The following is an 18,819-nucleotide window of genomic DNA, read 5'->3' as shown; positions in this document are numbered from 1 at the left end:
TGATTGTGGGGGTGCGGTTGGTTTATCTCATTGCCTGATAATGTTCTAGGTGTTTTATTTAGGGCTGCTTTGACTTGTCAGACAAGGATCTTTGGATTCCAATGGTCTAAGAACCAAGTAGGGCTGAAAGCTGGGGTCTCAGCTCTAAATATGTGAATTTTTAAAAATTTAATCCCCATTTTCAGTAACTTTTCCCTTAATTGAACCATGTTATCTCTCAGTCTGGAGACTTTTTGTTTTACCCTCTTTAGATAATAGTGTGCAGTGTTTTGCCAAAGTAAGGAAAGGGAGCTGGGAGACTTAACTGCTCCTTAGGCAGACTTTCAACCAATTTTACTGTTTTTGGCCCCAACTTTATCCCATTTCCAGAAATATCTCATGTGCCTCTTCTGGAGCCTTTTGTGAATTCTGTAGAGCAAATTGAATTGCTTTTAAAAATTCCTCACTGCTGTCTTTGGACTTTCTTTCTTTGGTCTGTGAAATCCAAACATATCCTTAATATGAAGTAGATACATAGTTCTGTAACTACTATGGAAATTGAATTCATAATATAAAAACTCTTGACCCCCAAACAATTTCCAAGCCAAGATTGTTTCACTGGTGAATTCCACCAAGTATTTAAGAAGAATTTGTGCCAATTCCAAACAATTTTTTCCAGAAAACAGAAGAGAGAATACTTCCAAATTCATTTTATGCATATAGTCTGATATCAAAACCAGATAAAAACTATACAAAAAATAAAACTACAGACAATATTCCACATAAATATAGATGTAAAAATTATAAGATGCTATCAAATAATATTCAGAAATATATAAAAGGAGTACTACACTATGACCTAGGGGGGGTTGATTTCAGGGATGTAAGGTTTGTTGAGTATTTGAAAGTCAGTAACTAATCTACTCAGTTATCAAGCTAAAGAAAAAATTCATAGGATCATATCAATTGATGTATAAAAATTCTCTGAGAAAGGTCAACACCTATTCATGATAAGGAACTCTCAGAAAAATAGGAATGGAAGGGAACTTGCTCAGCTTGATAAAAAATATCTAAAAACCCGTAGTTAACGTTATATGTTATAGTTATGGTGAAAGACTGTATACTTTCTCCTTAAGACCTGTAACAAGGCAAAGGAGTGTGTTTTCACCACTCTGGTTCAACCCACTGCGATAAGGGAAGAAAATAAAAGACGTATCAATCCAAAAGATGAAACAAAACTGTCCTTATTTGTCAAATGTAGAAAATCCCAAGGAATCTACAAAATAACCCAAGAACTAAAAAAGTGAGTTTGGCAAGGATAAAAAATAACATTTAAAAATTTATTTTATTTCTCTCACTAGTGATGTGCACATAGAAACTGAAATGAAAAATCAAATACGATTTACAATTACTCAAAAAACGTTAAAATACTTAGGTGTATATCTAACGAAATGTTTACCGAACTTGTATGCTGAGCACTGCAAAGTGCTGATGAGAGAAATCAAAGATCTAAATTAATGGAGACAAGTACGTTCATGGATTGGACAAGTCAACACGAGAGATCAGTTCTGCCCAGATGGATTTATAGGTTTAACCTTATTTCTCTCAAAATGCCAGCAATATTTTTTGTAGATTATTCTAAATAATTATTCTAAAATAGTATTGTTCTAAAATGTGTATGGGAAGGCATAGTCCCTGGAATAGCTAAAACAATTTTGGAAAAAAAAAAAAAAGAATGGAAGAGGAGGAATCAGTCAATCTGATATAAAGGCTTACTATATCAAAGCTATGGTATTGGCAGAGGGAGGGGCATATAGATCAGTGGGAGAAAATATTTGCAAACCACATATCTGACAAAGGACTAGTATCTAAATTAAGAAATCTTAAAAATCAGTGATTAAAAACCAGACAATCCAGTTAGTAAATGAACAAAAGACATAAACAGATGTTTCATAAAGAAGAAGAATATATGGCGAATGAGCACTTAAAAAGATGCTTACCATAAATGAGACAAGATGGGATCGGGAGGGGGACAAACCATAAGAGACTCTTAATCTCACAAAACAAACTGAGGGTTGCTAGGGGGAAGGGGGAGGGAGAGGGTGGTTGGGTTATGGGCATTGGGGAAGGTATGTGCTATGGTGAGTGCTGTGAAATGTGTAAACCTGGCGATTCACAGACCTGTACCCCTGGGGCTAATAATACATTATATGTTCACAAAAAAATTTTAAAAAATTAAAAAAAAAGATGCTTACCATCACTATGTATTAGGGAAATGTGAATTAAAACCATCATGAGATACCATTACATACTTAGCTTGGCTTAAAAAGCTAATGACTGGGGTGGCTGGGTGGCTCAGTGGGTTAAGCCTCTGCTTTCAGCTCAGGTCATGGTTTCAGGGTCCTGGGATCGAGTCCTGCATCAGGCTTCCTGTTCGGAAGGAACCCTGCTTCTCCCTCTGCCTGTCTCTCTGCTTATTTGTGATCTCTCTCTCTCTCTGTCAGATAAATAAATAAAATCTTAAAAAAAAATCGTGACAGTATGAAACACTGGCAAGGATGCAGAGAAACTAGATCATTCATCTATTGCCAGTGGGAACATAAAATGGTATAGTCACTCTGAAAAACAGACCGTCTCTCTAAAAAGTAAACATACAATCTAGCAGTTGTACTCCTGGGCTTTTATACCACAGAAATGGAATGAATACTGTGTTCACACCAAAATGTGTATGTGAATGTTTATAGCAGCTTTACTCATAATTTCCAAAAAGTGAAGATAATTCAGATGTTCTTTGGTGAATGAATAGTTAAGCTGTGGCATGGAATGCCACATTTTCCATACCATGGAACATTACATAGCAGTAAAAGGAAAAGAACCACTGATACGTGGAACAACCAGAATGAATCAACACAGAAATTGCAGAGGTTAAAAAAAAAAATTCTCCAAATGTTACAAACTATGTAATATTCTTTTTTAATTTTTAATTCAAATTCAATTAGCCACGATATAGTACATATTTAATTTCAGATATAGAGCTTAACGATTTATCAGTTGCATGTAAAAATGACAAAAATTAATCAATTGGAGAACAGATTAGTAGTTGCCAAGCATTAAGGAGGAGCTGAGGGTGGGAAGAAAGAAGGTACAGCTATAAAGGCAACTTGAGAAATCCTTGTGGTGAGACAAATGTTCTGTATTTTGACTGTATTATCAGCATCCTGAATCTGTCATTTGCAAGATGTTACCATTGAGGGAAATAGGGTCAATATGGGATCTCTTCATTATTTCTTACAAATGCATGCGATTTATAATTATTTTTAAGTAAAAGATTTAACTTAATTAGAAAAAAAAAACCCTAGAAATGCCAGGCAAAATAGAACATAACTCTCTTTTAAAAATCATAAGGCTGAATGAAGGGATATTCCATGTCCATGGATAGAAAGACTCAATATTGTCAAGATGTCAGTTCCTCCAAACCTGGTCTATAGATTCAATGTAATCCCAATCAAAATCCCAGAAAGTTATTTTGTAAGATATTGACAAACGGATTCTAAAATTTATGTGGAAAGCAGACCCCGGTCAGTCAACACAGTATTGAAGGAGAAGGACAAAGTTGGAGGACTGACTATCTGATGTCTAGACTTACTGTAAAGCTACAGTAATCAAGACAATATAGTACTGGTGAAAAAACAGACAAATAGGTCAATGGGATAGAACAGAGAGCCCAGAAATAGACTCCCATATAGTCAAGTGATGTTGACACAGCAGCAAAGGCAACAAAATGGAGCAAATATAGTCCTTCAACATATGGTGCTAGAACAACTGGACATTTGTGTGCGAAAAAAAGAAAAGGATTTAGACACAGATTTGCATCACTCATAAGAGTTAACTCAAAATGGATCATAGACCTAAATGTAAAATACCAAACTATGAAAGTCTAGAAGATAGCATAGGCTAAAACACAGATGACCTCAAGTGTGGCAACAACAATGACTTTTTAGATACACAACCAAAGACACTTCATTAAAATTAAACCCTTCTGCTCTGTGAAAGGCAATGTCAAGAGAATGAGAAGACAAACCTCAGACTGGGAGAAAATATTTGCAAAAGACATATCTGACAAAGGAATAAACAAAGATTTGTTAAAGTTTAATGATGAGAAAATGGACAGCTTAATTAAAAAATGGGCCAGAGCCCTTTATAGGCACTGTGCCAAGGAACATATAGAGATGACGAACAAACATATGGAAAGACAGTGCATGTCATATGTCATCATCAAAGAAATGCAAAGTAAACGAGTTACCACTACATGTCTATTAGAGGGCCGAAATCTGGAACACGGACCACAGCACAGGCTGGTGAGGATATGGAACAGCAGGAGCTCTCATTTATTGCTGGTGGGAGAGCAAACTGCTGCAGCCACCTTGGAAGATAGTTTAGCAGTATGTTTAATACTCTTACCACACGAGCCAGCAGTTGCGCCCCTTGGCATGTATCCAAAGGGGTTGAGAACTTACAGCCACACAGAAACCTGCACATGGATGTCTATAGCAGCTTTATTCGTGATTGCCAAAACTGGGAAGCAACTAAGATGCCCCTAGTAGGTGAATGGATAAATAAAACCATGTCCATCCAGACAATGGAATATGATATATCGCTAAAAAGAAGTGAGCTATTAAGCAATGGAAAGACATGGAGGAACCTTAAATACATACCCCTAAGTGAAAGAAGCCAGTTTGAAAGGGCTGTATACTATGATTCCAACCATACGACATTTTGGAAAAGATGAAACTCTGGAGACTGTGGTTTCCAGGTGTTAGGCTGGGGAAGGGATGAATAGGCAAAGCACAGAGGATATTTATGGCAGTGAAAATACTCCGTATGATACCATAATGCTGGATACATGTTGTTATACATTTGTTCAATACCCAGAATTAACTGTCATCTGTGGACTTTGGGTGATCATGATGTGTTGTTATAGACTCACCAATTGCCCCAAAGGTACCACTCTAGTTGGGGATGTTGATAATAGGGAAAGCTATGCATATGCAGGGGAGGAAGCATGCTGGAGCTCTCTGAACCTTCCTCTGTGAACCTAAACTGGTTTAAAAAATAAAGTCTCACCAACAGGGCTTGAAGGTTCTTTTGTCTTCACGTCCTCGCCAATACCTGTTATTTCTTGTGTTTTGATTTTAGCCATTCTGACAGGTAAAGTGATATCTCACTGTGATTTTCATTTGCATTTCCCTGATGATTAGTCATGTTGAGCATCTTTTCAGTGTGTCAGCCATCTCTATGTCTTTTCCGGAAAAAATGTCTATTCAGGTCCTGTACCCATATTTAATTGGATTATTTCTTTTTTTATTGTTGAGTTGTGTAAGTTCTTTATATATTTTGGAATAAACCTCTTACTGGTTATATCATTTGCAAATATCGTCTATTATTAAGTAGATCCCCTTTTTGTTTTGTTGATGGTTTCCTTTGCTCTGCAAAAGCTTTTTTTGTTGTTGTTACAGTCCCAGTAGTCTAATTTTGCTTTTGATTCCCTTGCCAGAGGAGACATATCTAGAAAAATGTCTCTGTGGCTGATGTGGGAATGCAAGTTGGTGCAGTCACAGTGGAAGACAGTATGGCGGTTCCTCAAAAAATTAAAAATAGAATTACTATGTGATCTAGTAATTCCATACTGTATATTTACCCAAAGAAAATGAAAACACAGATTTGAAAAGAAATATGCACCCTTTGTTGTAGCATTATTTACAATAGCCAACATATGGAAGCAACCCAAATGTCCATCTGTAGATGAGTGGATATGGAAGATGTGGTGTGTATACACAATGGATTATTACTCAGCCATAAAAAATAATGAAATCTTGCCATTTACAACAACATGGATGGAGCAAGACATTGTATATATAATAATATGTAATTATAATATATTATATAAGAATGATTATTATAATTATATAATCATGGTAATAAAAATATAATAAAATGAAGTAAGGCAATCAGAGAATGATATATACCGTAAGATTTCATTCATATATGGAATATAAGAAACAAAACAAAGAAGAAAAGAGACAAAAAAAATCCCAGACTCTTAAATACAGAGAACAAACTGGTGGTTACCAGAGGTGAGAGTGAGGGGTTGGCTGAAATAGATAAAGGGGATCAAAAGCACACTCCCCATGACGAGCACTAAGTAATGTGCAGAATTCTTGCATCACTATATTCTACACCTGAAACAAATCTCACATTGTATGTTACTTGGATAAAAACCCCCACAACATTAACAAGTCTTAATAAAGAAATATAGGTGAACCTAGAAGAAATTAAAGGAAATCCACAGAACCAAAAATTAAACAAAGAGGTAACTAAATACCAGACCAAGAAGTTCATACCTGATCCTGTGGTTATCTGCGGAATGGAGGGGGAATCTGCTGGTGCCCAGAACTCAGACTGTAGAGTTTTAGTTCCTTCGTAATCACAAGAGATCAAGTCTGGAGGTGTAAGAGGCACAGCGTAGGGACTCCAACCATAATATAAAGGTAGGACCTTTGTAAGTCCATATGTTTCCTAAACAGATGGACTGGGACCAACAAAAAAAGCCATATACCAGCATAGAAGATTTTAAATTCTTGGTCTCAACAGTGAATTAAAAAAAGTTTCCACTTGGGAACAATGGACCTGTTCCCTAAGAGTTTGAGTTACACGTATATCGATTTACATTTATTATACATATTGAGTTGAATGTATATATCCCTTATGATTGTGGAAGTTTTGAGGTGAGAAATTGATATAAAAAATGGTCTTGGAACCCTTGAAAGCTCTGAGGCTACTGGCAGTAACAAAAGATATGGAGGGACAAACCACTAAGGCGGGCTTTATGGGATTCCTAGTCCTATCAGTAGATCCCTTATTTAAGATTAGTTTGCTATCCTAACATACATAATACAAAAGGAAATATTTGCCACGAGTAAGCACCATCAGACACAGCACTGGTGACATAAGAGAAGAATGACAGTTATCTACATTGATGCATTTTTTTCATAACTGGAAAGAAAAATTTAGCAAACTAGAAATAGAGGTGTACTCTTTAATTTATAGTAGATAGCATCCTTCATAGTAAAATAATACCGCATTTTCTCTGATATTAGGTATGCAATAAGAATGCCTGCTGTCATAGTTTATATTTGTTAATGTTTCTGAGGCCCTAATCAGTATAATCAGGCAAGAGAAAGAATTACAAAGTATAAGAATTAGAAAGGAAGAGATAAAGTTCTCATGATTCAGAGACTGATTGTCTAAGAGAATGAGAATATCTACACATTAAAAAATAGGACTAATGAGTCCTGGTACTGTAAACAAGATTAATGCACAAATAAAAACTGTATTCTTATATGGTAGCAAGATCTGAGAAAGCAAAATATCAAAAAGAGACCATTTGCCCTACTAACAAAATATGAGGTATCTTGTAAAATATTCAAAACCTTTTTGAATGATTTAAAAATCTCACCTAAACAAATGGCGAAATATAATATGTTCATAAATAGGAAGTCACATCATAGAAATATCATTTCCTCCCCAAATTAATCTTTAAATTAAGTGTAACTCCAATTCTAAGAATCATATGGAAATACAAAGGTAATGAAAACAGGTTTTCAAACAACAAAATGGGTAACTTGCCCAGACACTGAAATTTAAGAAATATAACTATCATAGTAGCTTGGGTACCAATAAGAGACCACTGTAGCAAAATGGAGATCCAAGAAAAAAATATATATCAGCGTTTGAAATATATTAGAGGAGGCACTAAAAATCTTTAGATTAAGGGTGGATATTCAGTACATGTGGCTCAGGTATGAATATTGATATCCAAAGGGGAAATATTAGAAAATGTCAGTACACAGAAAGAATACATTCTAGGTGTATTAAAGTCTACTTATGAAAAGCAAAGCTTGAAAACCTTTAGAATACCAAAGAATGTCTTTATGATCTCCAGGTAGTGAATTATTCCTTAACTAAGATATAAAGAGTTTAACTTACAAAGGAAAATATTGATAGATTCAAGTCCACCACAAAAATAATTTTATATCATAAAAATATATAAACCAAAATAAAAGCCTAGAGTGGGAGACTCTTGACAGTGAATATAGAAATTAGAGGATTATTATCTGAACTATTTGAATAACTTCTCCATACCAGTAAAACAAAAGCAAAAACAAATTTGTAGAAAAATGAAGAAAGAATATGAACAGGAAATTCACAGAAGGGAAAACTGCTTAGTCAGAAACAAATGGCGATATTAACCTCATTCACAAAAAGACACAAAAGAACGCAAAGTGAGATATTTTATATTCTTCAGATTAGGCAAAACGTAAAACATTTTAAAATGCCAAATATTGACCTAGATGTATGAAAATAAAAACCTTCTTGCACTATTAATGAGGGTGAAAATTGGTATTCTCCCTTTAGGGAGCAATATGTCAGTATCTAGTCATAGCGAAGCTGTAAGTGCCCACAAGAGAATAGACACACCCTGGTATATATCCCAGGGAAATGCATGCAGATATGCCTAAGGGTATTGCATAAGATTGCGTTTTGCAGAATCTTCATCAACTTTAGGAAAATTGGGGTTTTAGGAAAACATGGGGTTCCCATGGAACCATAAAAATGAATGAAATTGAGTTGCATCTGTCAACATGGATGTTCTCAAAAACATAGTGTTGATACAAATTTTAAAAATCAAGCTGTGGAAGGTCATGCACACTCTGATACCATTTATTTATTTGCCTCTGCAGAGGGAGGCAAGAGAATAGGATTGAAGGGGTTTGGCAGGGGACTTCCATCATATCTGTCATGATACATTTCTTTATTTTTTTTATGTTAGTCATCATACGTCTATCATTAGTTTTTGTTGTAGTGTTCCATGATTCATTGTTGCATATATAACACCCAGTGCTCCATGCAATCCATGCCCTCCTTAGTACCCAAAACCAGGATAATCCCTCCTCCTTTCCCCTCTCCTCTAAAACCCTGTTTGTTTCCAGGAGTCCAGGAGTCCATAGTCTCTCATGGTTCATCTCCTGCCCTGATTTCCCCCTCTTTATTTTTCCCTTCTTTCTCCTAATGTCCTCCATGCTATTTCTTACGTTCCACAAATAAATGAAACCATATGACAATTTACTTTCTCTTCTTGACTTATTTCACTCAGCATAATCTCCTCCAATCCCGTACATGTTGTTGCAAAAGTTGGGTATTCATCCTTTCTGAAGGCTGCATAATATACCATTGTGTATATGGACCACATCTTCTTTATCCCTTGAAGGGTATCATGGCTCCTTCCACAGTTTGGCAATTGTGGACATTGCTGCTGTGAACATTGGGGTGCATGTGGCCCTTCTTGATACTACATCTGTATCTTTGGGGTAAATGCCCAGTAGTGCAATTGCTAGGCCATAGGGTAGCTCTGCTTTTGACTTTTTGAGGAACCTCCATACTGTTTCCAGAGTGGCTGCACCAACTTGCATTCCCACCAACAGCCTAAGAGGGTTCCCCTTTCTCCACAACCTCTCCAATATTCGTTGTTTCTTGGTTTGTCAATTTTGACCATTCTAACTGGTGTAAGGTGGTATCTCAATGTGGTTTTGATTTGAATCTCCCTGATGGCTAATGATGATGAACATTTTCTCATGTGTCTGTTAGCCATTTGTGTTCTTCTTTGGAGAAGTGTCTGTTCATATCTTCTGCCCATTTTTAACTTCTTTGTTTTTTGGCTGTTGAGTTTGAGAAGTTCTTTATGGATCTTGGATATCAGCCCTTTAACTGTAGTGTCATTTGCAAATATTTTCTCCCATTCCATGAGTTGCCTCTTTGTTTTGTTGACTATTTCCTTTATTGTGCAGAAGGCTTTTATCTCGATGAAGTCCCAAAAGTTCATTTTCGCTTTTGTTTTCCTTGCCTTTGGAGACATGTCTGTAATGATACCTACCTACCTTTCTTTTTCTTTCTTTCTCTTTCTTTCTTTCTCTCTCTCTCTCTCTTTCAGATTTTATTTATTTATTTGACACAGAGAAAGACGTTGAGGGAGGGAACACAAGCGGAGGGAGTGGGAGAGGGAGAAGCAGGCTTCTTGCCGAACAGGGAGCCCCATGCAGGGCTGGATTCCAGTATCCCAGGATCATGACCTGAGCCAAAGGCAGTTGCTTAATGACTGAGCCACTCAGGTGCCCCAGGACTGATGCATTCCTTAAAAATAATTCCAAAGAAAACTTTAAGAAACGATGAGGCTTACTAGTGGGTATATGAGTTTGTGTCATTCTTACTTTTTCTTGTGGACTTAAAACATTTCATAATAAAATACTTGTAAGAACACAAAAACAATTCAGTTATACATATTGCGACTCTATTTCAAGTGTTCATTCCTGAAGCAGTACTTGCTTAATTCTTTTCAGTTTTTTAGGACTTTAGTGATTTTTTTAGTCTATTTATGAACAAATCTTAACTTGTCTTCTGAAATTTGCTCTTAGGCCTGAGAGTCGCCAAATTTGTTTACTCCCTGAGCTCGTCTAATTTGAAAAATATATCAGGCTAGGAAAGATCCTAATCAAGTATTTTAAAAAATTAAATGTGAGAATAGTATGTCCTGTGGTATGTATGGTCAGATAAAGGTATGGTGATATATATCATACGTCCTGTCTCCGGCTTGGTTCCTGGCATGAGGCCAGGCCTATGGCACCACCCCCCCGCCAATCCCTCCACATCTCTCATGAGAAACAAGGACAGTAACATCATGTCTCTGCCTAAAAATGGAATTACAGCAATTCAGAAGAAGGGCAACAGATGAATTAATGGTTCAACACGTCCCTGCTCCCCACCTTTTGGGCAGCCTCAAACTTTCATCATTCCCGACCGCCTCCCATATTAAAAATGTTCACTGTCACTTTGAAAGTACCCTGAGGTTCCTAAGAAGGAAACCTACTTCCCTTGGAAAGCTTATCAGGTCTCTTTATCCTAGAAGAGCCTTGGAGATTTATTAAATCTTCATAAATAGGGAACTCTGTGGTCCATTTTTCTTGGAGGAGGAAGACGTGGATACATATAAAATCAAATAAACCGCCATCTCAAAGCTTTTGAAAGCATTTCGGTGCCATCTCTTTTTATCAGCATGCTTATTTAAATTCCCGATTTAGGGAAGGGGGTGAATGCAGCTATTTTGCTCATTTATTTCTTTGTGGATAAAGTTATTCCAGGATTTGATTATATTTAAATTCACAGTCAGTGTTTTTGCATTGCCGACCATAACCCAGCCAGAATGTCTCTCTTGCAGAAGTTTGTAACTCGATATGCTAGTCAACTGCCAACCATGGGAAACAGGTTTAAGTTAACTACTAGTTAAAAAATTAATATATTTTTATTCTTCAAAACACATGCTTCTCCGTCTTTAAGACTCTAGTATTTGAGTTATTATATCATCAAATGAGTATAATAAATTATACTGCTATAAACTCCAGGGAAATTTTATTAATGTTTTTAATGTATCCTCATGTGAAATCAACATATGTTTTTTATATATTCATAAATTTATGGCTTCAAAAATCTCCAATTTCAGGGTGTTACGAATGTTGTAATGGGTAGAAAATACATAATCGTGAAATGATGTTCTTGAATTTTCATTTACTCCTGATAACCATGAGCTCTTGCATATAATAATTAGAATGAAATTAAAAACTTGGAAGTAATCTTTCTGCAGCTTGGTTGCTTGGGGCCAAAGGAATTATTTCCAGAATAAGCTGGCAGGTTCCTGCTTGGGGAATTAGGACTCTAGTGTCCTTAACTTTAAAATAACTTGAATTTCATTTCATGCCTGTTTCATAAAGTGGTCATTCATTTTCATACTGAAGTGTCACCAGGGCACACCACATCCATAGAGATCAGTCAGTGAGTTTATTGTGTGTTCAGTTGATGTGAAGGAGAACGTTAAAAATGTTGGCCAGATAGTTGGGTTAAAAAAAAAAATCTTACTACTGATTGGTTTGGGGAATTGAGAGGTGGTCTTCCCTCATATTTATAACCACATTCTGGTACTTAGTAGGTTCACCATAAGAAGTTGTTGGAGAAGGAATGAAGGAATGAATCTAGAATGGTACTCTGTATTTTGAGAGTTCATGAAGTAAAATGCTCTCTTTCCATGTCACTTTGCTGCCCTTGTAGTGGGATTGGTCATGGCGATAGCCTCATGTCTTAGGTTTACATTTTCGGTCTCATCGCTTAAGACGCAGGTTCGTGCCTCCTGGGTCCCAGGCTTACAATCAGGGCACAGCAGATGGCAGTGGGGTGTAGACCATGACAGTCTGGTCTATACAACAGACCTGAGACACAACCAGAAGCTGTTTTCAAGGATACGTTTTTTCCTTTTAGTTTTAAATTTCTTTTTACAAAAGTAGTTTTTCTTTTCTTTCTTTTTTTTTTAAGATTTTATTTATTTATTTGAGAGAGAGAGATAGTGACAAGATAGCAAGAGAGAACACAAGCAGGAAGGAGAGGGAGAATCAGGCTCCCACTGAGCAGGGAGCCTGATGTGGGACTTGATCCCAGGACCCTGGGATCATGACTTGAGCTGAAGGCAGACGCTTCACCGACCAAGCCACCCAGGCATCCCTACAACAGTAGTTTTGCTTCTCATTTAAAAAACTGCTGAAGTTGGGGCGCCTGGGTGGCTCAGTGGGTTAAAGCCGCTGCCTTCGGCTCGGGTCATGTTCCCAGGGTCCTGGGATCGAGCCCCACGTCGGGCTCTCTGCTCACCAGGGAGCCTGCTTCCTCCTCTCTCTCTCTGCCTGCCTCTCTGCCTACTTGTGATCTCTGTCTGTAAAATGAATAAATAAAATCTTAAAAAAAAAAAAAAACCGCTGAAGTTAAACAATTGGTATCAATGCCTCTGAAATAATTTTTTCTGAAGTTCCAGAATGTTTTTAAAGAAAATATCATTCTTTATAGGTTTTGACTATATTGTTTTTCTGTATATCAGTATTTCAATTTAAATACTATCTTAACTTGTTTCTTTGCAATTTGCCTGGTCTCTGGACAGTAGAATTAAAAGTCTTTTAGGGTTCTAAGTCAGTGTGGTACAAAAGGTTTTGGTTATCACTTCGCTAATCTATTAGCTGCTTTCCTCAGTTGGGGCTTTTCCAAAATAAACAGAGTACTTTAAATCCCCGTCCACTTTTTTCTGTAATTTATTTTCTTCTCCCCCCCCACCCCCTGCACATAAAAGCACAATGAAATAAGTCATGTAAGTGCATGACCTTGTCCACTGGCTTAGCTCTTGTCTCCCAGGAGAATGGCGTCACTTCCCCTTGACCAAGAGAGAGACTTCTCCACCCTATAATCTCGTTTTCCCGCCAGCCTCCCAGTTTGGTCCTTCTTGAAGGTTTCAAGTTTCATGTAGTCTCATCGAAAGTTTAATAAATTTGAGGGTCATGTATGACAAGACACAAAACAGAGGAAATAGGCAGTGTTACAAGATGCTGAGAATGGGTCAACTTATTACTAACATAGCATCTGGGAAGATGTCCTAATCCTGAACTCTCAAGAATTGTACTAAGCAAGGGCAACTGATTGTATATGTTGTCTGCCTTTGAGTTCGGAACTTTAACTGTCATTTAGATAATGCTTTCTGAGGCAGCTCTAACGCTGTGATGTTTTCTTTTTTCCGCACTCCCAAAGTTTTTCTTCCCCTGTGTTGTCTCAGTAATCCCATTAGGGATCTGAGCTACGAGTGGAACAGACAGGAAGGGATGGTATGAGAGGGAAGTGGATAGTTTGAGAAGGATTGCAAAGAAAGAAAAAGTGGAAAGCAGGATCAGAAAGTGTCAAACATAAAATACAAAATAAAACATGCCAGTAAAAGAAAATTACTCATGTGGAGGATGGATTCGTCATAACTCGTAAAATTGTACACCCCCCAAAAGGTGAATTTTACCATATGTAAATGTAAGAAGCATGGGGAAAAAAGAGGCAGCATAAATGACCACACATTGTCATGTTTCTACAGCAATGTGGATATACTTAATGCTGGACTGTGTATCTAAAAATGGTTAAGTTGGTAAATTTATGGTATGTGTGTTTCACCACAATTAAGAACATTTAAATTCAGGTCTACAAAAAATGTAATGTCTGTATAATGGACTGCTATATAGTTACTGAAATAATTTCTCCGAAGAATTAGCAATGAAATGAGGGTCTACTTGTTATATTAGATTAAAACTAATCCGAGGCTGAATTGTACTAGGATTTCACATCTGTAAGTCATGCAGAAACATGGGGTGATTAAATGCCAAAGTATGGAGAGTGAAGGTCTTGGTGATGGGATTTAGAAAGATTGATTATTCTCCTTTACACTTCTTGGCATATTACTAGTTTTCACATACTCTTTTTGTAATCAATAAAAATGAAATCGTCAGCAGGTATGTGTGATGATGGTATATTACTGAAATGGATTATCAATTATTTCATAGAAGTTCCTATTTAAACCGTAGCAGCCAAAAATCAGATCCATCCAGATCCACTTTTTTTTTTTTTAAAGAGAGGGAGGAAGGAGGGGCAGAGGGAGAAGAAAAGAGAAAATTTCAGTGAGTGAGCCCAGCACAGGGCTCCATGTCAGGACCCTGAGATCATGACCTGAGCTCCTAAATCAGGAGTAAGATGCTTAACCGACTGAGCCACCCAGGTGCCCCCTCTCAGACCCACTTCTTTTTTATTTTATTTATTTATTTTTTTTAATTTTTTTCTTTCTTTTCAGCATAACAGTATTCATTGTTTTTGCACCACACCCAGTGCCCCATGTAATCTGTGCCCTCTCTAATACCCACCACCTGGTTCCCCCAACCTCCCACCCCTGACCCCTTCAAAACCCTCAGATTGTTTTTCAGAGTCCATAGTCTCTCATGGTTCACCTCCCCTTCCAATTTCCCTCAACTCCCTTCTCCTCTCCATCTCCCCTATCCTCCATGCTATTTGTTATGCTCCACAAATAAGTGAAACCATATGATAATTGACTCTCTCTGCTTGACTTAATTCACTCAGCATAATCTCTTCCAGTCCCGTCCATGTTGCTACAAAAGTTGGGTATTCATCCTTGCTGATGGAGGCATCATACTCCATAGTGTATATGGACCACATCTTCCTTATCCATTCGTCCGTTGAAGGGCATCTTGGTTCTTTCCACAGTTTGGCGACCGTGGCCATTGCTGCTATAGACATTGGGGTACAGATGGCCCTTCTTTTCACTACATCTGTATCTTTGGGTTAAATACCCAGTAGTGCACTTGCAGGGTCATAGAGAAGCTCTATTTTTAATTTCTTGAGGAATCTCCACACTGTTCTCCAAAGTGGCTGCACCAACTTGCATTCCCACCAACAGTGTAAGAGGGTTCCCCTTTCTCCACATCCCCTCCAACACATGTTGTTTCCTGTCTTGCTAATTTTGGCTATTCTAACTGGTGTAAGGTGGTATCTCAATGTGGTTTTGATTTGAATCTCCCTGATGGCTAGTGATGATGAACATTTTTTCATGTGTCTGTTAGCCATTTGTATGTCTTCATTGGAGAAGTGTCTGTTCATATCTTCTGCCCATTTTTTAATATGATTGTCTGTTTTGTGTGCGTTGAGTTTGAGGAGTTCTTTATAGTTCCTGGATATCAACCTTTTGTGTATACTGTCATTTGCAAATATCTTCTCCCATTCCGTGGGTTGCCTCTTTGTTTTGTTGACTGTTTCCTTTGCTGTGCAGAAGCTTTTGATCTTGATGAAGTCCCAAAAGTTCATCTTTGCTTTTGTTTCCTTTGCCTTTGGAGACATATCTTGAAAGAAGTTGCTGTGGCTGATATCGAAGAGGTTACTGCCTATGTTCTCCTCCAGGATTCTGATGGATTCCTGTCTCACGTTGAGTTTTTTTTATCCATTTTGAGTTTATCTTTGTGTATGGTGTAAGAGAATGGTCGAGTTTCATTCTTCTACATATAGCTGTCCAGTTTTCCCAGCACCATTTATTGAAGAGACTGTCTTTTTTCCACTGTATACTTTTCCCTGTTTTGTTGAAGATTATTTGACCATAGAGTTGAGGGTCCATATCTGGTCCATATCTGGGCTCTCTACTCTGTTCCACTGGTCTATGTGTCTGTTTTTATGCCAGTACCATACTGTCTTGGTGATTACAGCTTTGTAGTAAAGCTTGAAATCAGGTAACATGATGCCCCCAGTTTTATTTTTATTTTTTAAGATTTTATTTATTTATTTGACAGAGAGAGATCACAAGTAGATGGAGAGGCAGGCAGAGAGAGAGGAGGAAGCAGGCTCCCCACTGAGCTGAGAGTCTGATGCGGGGCTCGATCCCAGGACCCTGAGATCATGACCTGAGCTGAAGGCAGAGGCTTAACCCACTGAGCCACCCAGGTGCCCCCCCCCCCCAGTTTTATTTTTGTTTTTCAACCTTTCTTTAGCAATTCGGGGTCTCTTCTGATTCCATATAAATTTTTGGATTATTTGCTCCAGCTCTTTGAAAAATACTGGTGGAATTTTGATCGGAATGGCATTAAAAGTATAGATTCCTTTAGGCAGTATAGACATTTTAACAATGTTTATTCTTCTGATCCAAGAGCATGGAATGGTCTTTCATCTTTTTGTGTCTTCTTCAATTTCTTTCATGAGTGTTCTGTAGTTCCTCGAGTACAGATCCTTTACCTCTTTGGTTAGGTTTATTCCCAGGTACCTTATGGTTCTTGGTGCTATAGTTCTTGGAGTCTTTTGGGTTTTCCATATAAAGAATCATGTCATCTGCGAAGAGAGAGAGTTTGACTTCTTCATTGCCAATTTGGATACCTTTTATTTCTCTTTGTTGTCAGACCCACTTCTTAAAAATTTATTTTCTTGGGGCGCCTGGGTGGCTCAGTGGGTTAAAGCCTCTGCCTTTGGCTCAGGTCATGATCCCAGGGTTCTGGGATCGAGCCCCACGTCGGGCTCTCTCCTCCGCAGGGAGCCTGCTTCCTCCTCTCTCTCTGCCTGCCTCTCTGCCTACTTGTGATTTCTGTCTGTCAAATAAATAAAAATAAAATCTTTAAAAACAAAACAGAAGAAAACACGTTTATTTTCTTGCAGCATCTGGGTGGCTTAGTTGGTGAAGCACCTGCTTTCAGCTCAGGTCATGATCCTGGAGTCCCGGGATCGATCCCTGCATCGGACTCCCTGCTCAGTGGGGAGTCTGCTTCTCCCTCTTCCTCTGCCCCTTCCCCCCTGCTTATGATCTCTCACTCTCTCTCAAATAAATAAAATCTTTTAAAAAATTTATATTATTCTAAGACTAAATATTTTAAAACATTGAAATAGTATCAACCAACTTTTAAAGCCAGATGTGGAGCTAAGCCTGTGTTTAGCTTTCTTTGCTGCGAATCTGCCATTGAACTGACCAGGTAAACCAAAGGTTTAAAAAAAAAAAAAAAGAAGAATGTATAACTGAGAAGTTGGGAAGTACCATTAGCGGACCAGCTAGCTGTAAGGAGTTAATACAAACTATGGAGCAGCAAGCCCTGGTTGAGGAAAGCACCTGCAGGTTGGAACCGTGAGGAAGACAGGACCGGGAGAACGAGTGGCAGGGTTCCAGAGCCACTGCCTGGAGGGGAGGAGAGAGCTCATGGGGGTCATTTGTGGGGGGTTCTCAAGCCTATAGATGACTTCGGGCCCTATAGCGCTAGCATCCCAGGGAAATCACCTGGACACGATTTTGTAGCTTCTGTTCAGTAAGGCCAATAGTTGGAAGAAAATGTGGAAGGGCTGCCTCTAGCAAGCATCTAACAGAGTCCATCGTATCGATTACAGACGGAGGTCATAGAGAGCCCAGCCAGCTTAGGGTCCTTCAGGGAGTGGGGGGGACACCGTGCACGAATACATCCACCCGGGGCTTCCTCTTCTTTTTCACAGAAAAAACCCACAACTATGTACACACGTTATACATTAATTTCAGGGGTTACTTGGCTCCTAGGGTGAAAACTGCACATAAGTAATAGCATTACATTAATTCAGCTGAAGAATTCACTCTCTGTTCAAAGGGACACTTTCATGAGACCTTTTGCCCTTCTGATTTTTTATAAGTTATCTCTTAGAATTTAAACTTTGAATCTCTGAGGTAACACGGTAAGTTTTATGAGTATCACCTTGTACTGGCCTTTATCTTTTTTTCTTTCCTTCCTTCCTCCCTTCTTCCTCCCTCCCACCCTCTCTCATTTCCTTTTTCCTTCTTCCTTCCTTCCTTCCTTTCTTTTTTCTCTCTCTTTTCTTCCTTTCTTTCCTTTCCTTCCTTCCTTCCTTCCTTTCTTTCTTTCTTTGTCATCCTTCCTTTCCCTTCCTTTTCTTTTCTTTCCTTTTGTTTTCTTTCTTTCTTTCTCTCTCTCTCTCTTCTTCCCTCCCTTCCCTCTCCTTCCTTCCTCCCTTCCTTTTCCCTCGCTCCCTCCCTCCCTTATTTTCTTTCTTTCTTTCCTTCCTTCATTCCTTTCTTTTCTTCCCATTTCTTTTCTTTTCCTTCATTTCTTTCTTTCCTTCCTTCCTCTCCCTCTCTCTCCTTCCTTCTTTCCTTCTCTCCCTCCCTCTGCTCCTCCCTCCCTCCCTCCCTCTGTCCTCTTTCTTTTGTGCTGCTTGCCACTTTTATGAAATCATTTCTTTTTCCCTCTTTTTTTTCCTCTAGGAACTGTGAAGGACAGAATATTCGATACAAGACATGCAGCAATCATGTAAGTTCTGTAAGAAGAACGTATAACCCAGTAATGTTCATGTGTTCCGTTGGAAGATTAC

General features: G+C 38.1%; 1 protein-coding gene across 3 annotated transcripts in view; it reads left to right on the top strand.

The window, feature by feature from the left end:
• The window catches only part of ADAMTSL3 (ADAMTS like 3), a 342,411-nt gene that overhangs the window by 119,013 nt on the left and 204,579 nt on the right, over positions 1–18,819 (top strand). For all 3 annotated transcript variants that reach the window (XM_047736616.1, XM_047736615.1, XM_047736614.1), the window contains exon 5: positions 18,713–18,758. In XM_047736616.1, the coding sequence (XP_047592572.1) occupies positions 18,713–18,758 (46 nt within the window). The remainder of the gene's footprint in view (positions 1–18,712; positions 18,759–18,819) is intronic.

This window comes from Lutra lutra, chromosome 7, assembly GCF_902655055.1.
Source record: "Lutra lutra chromosome 7, mLutLut1.2, whole genome shotgun sequence".
Taxonomy (NCBI): Eukaryota; Metazoa; Chordata; class Mammalia; order Carnivora; family Mustelidae; genus Lutra; species Lutra lutra.
Note: the sequence above shows the minus strand (reverse complement) of the source record. Positions and strands in the feature narration are given on the sequence as shown.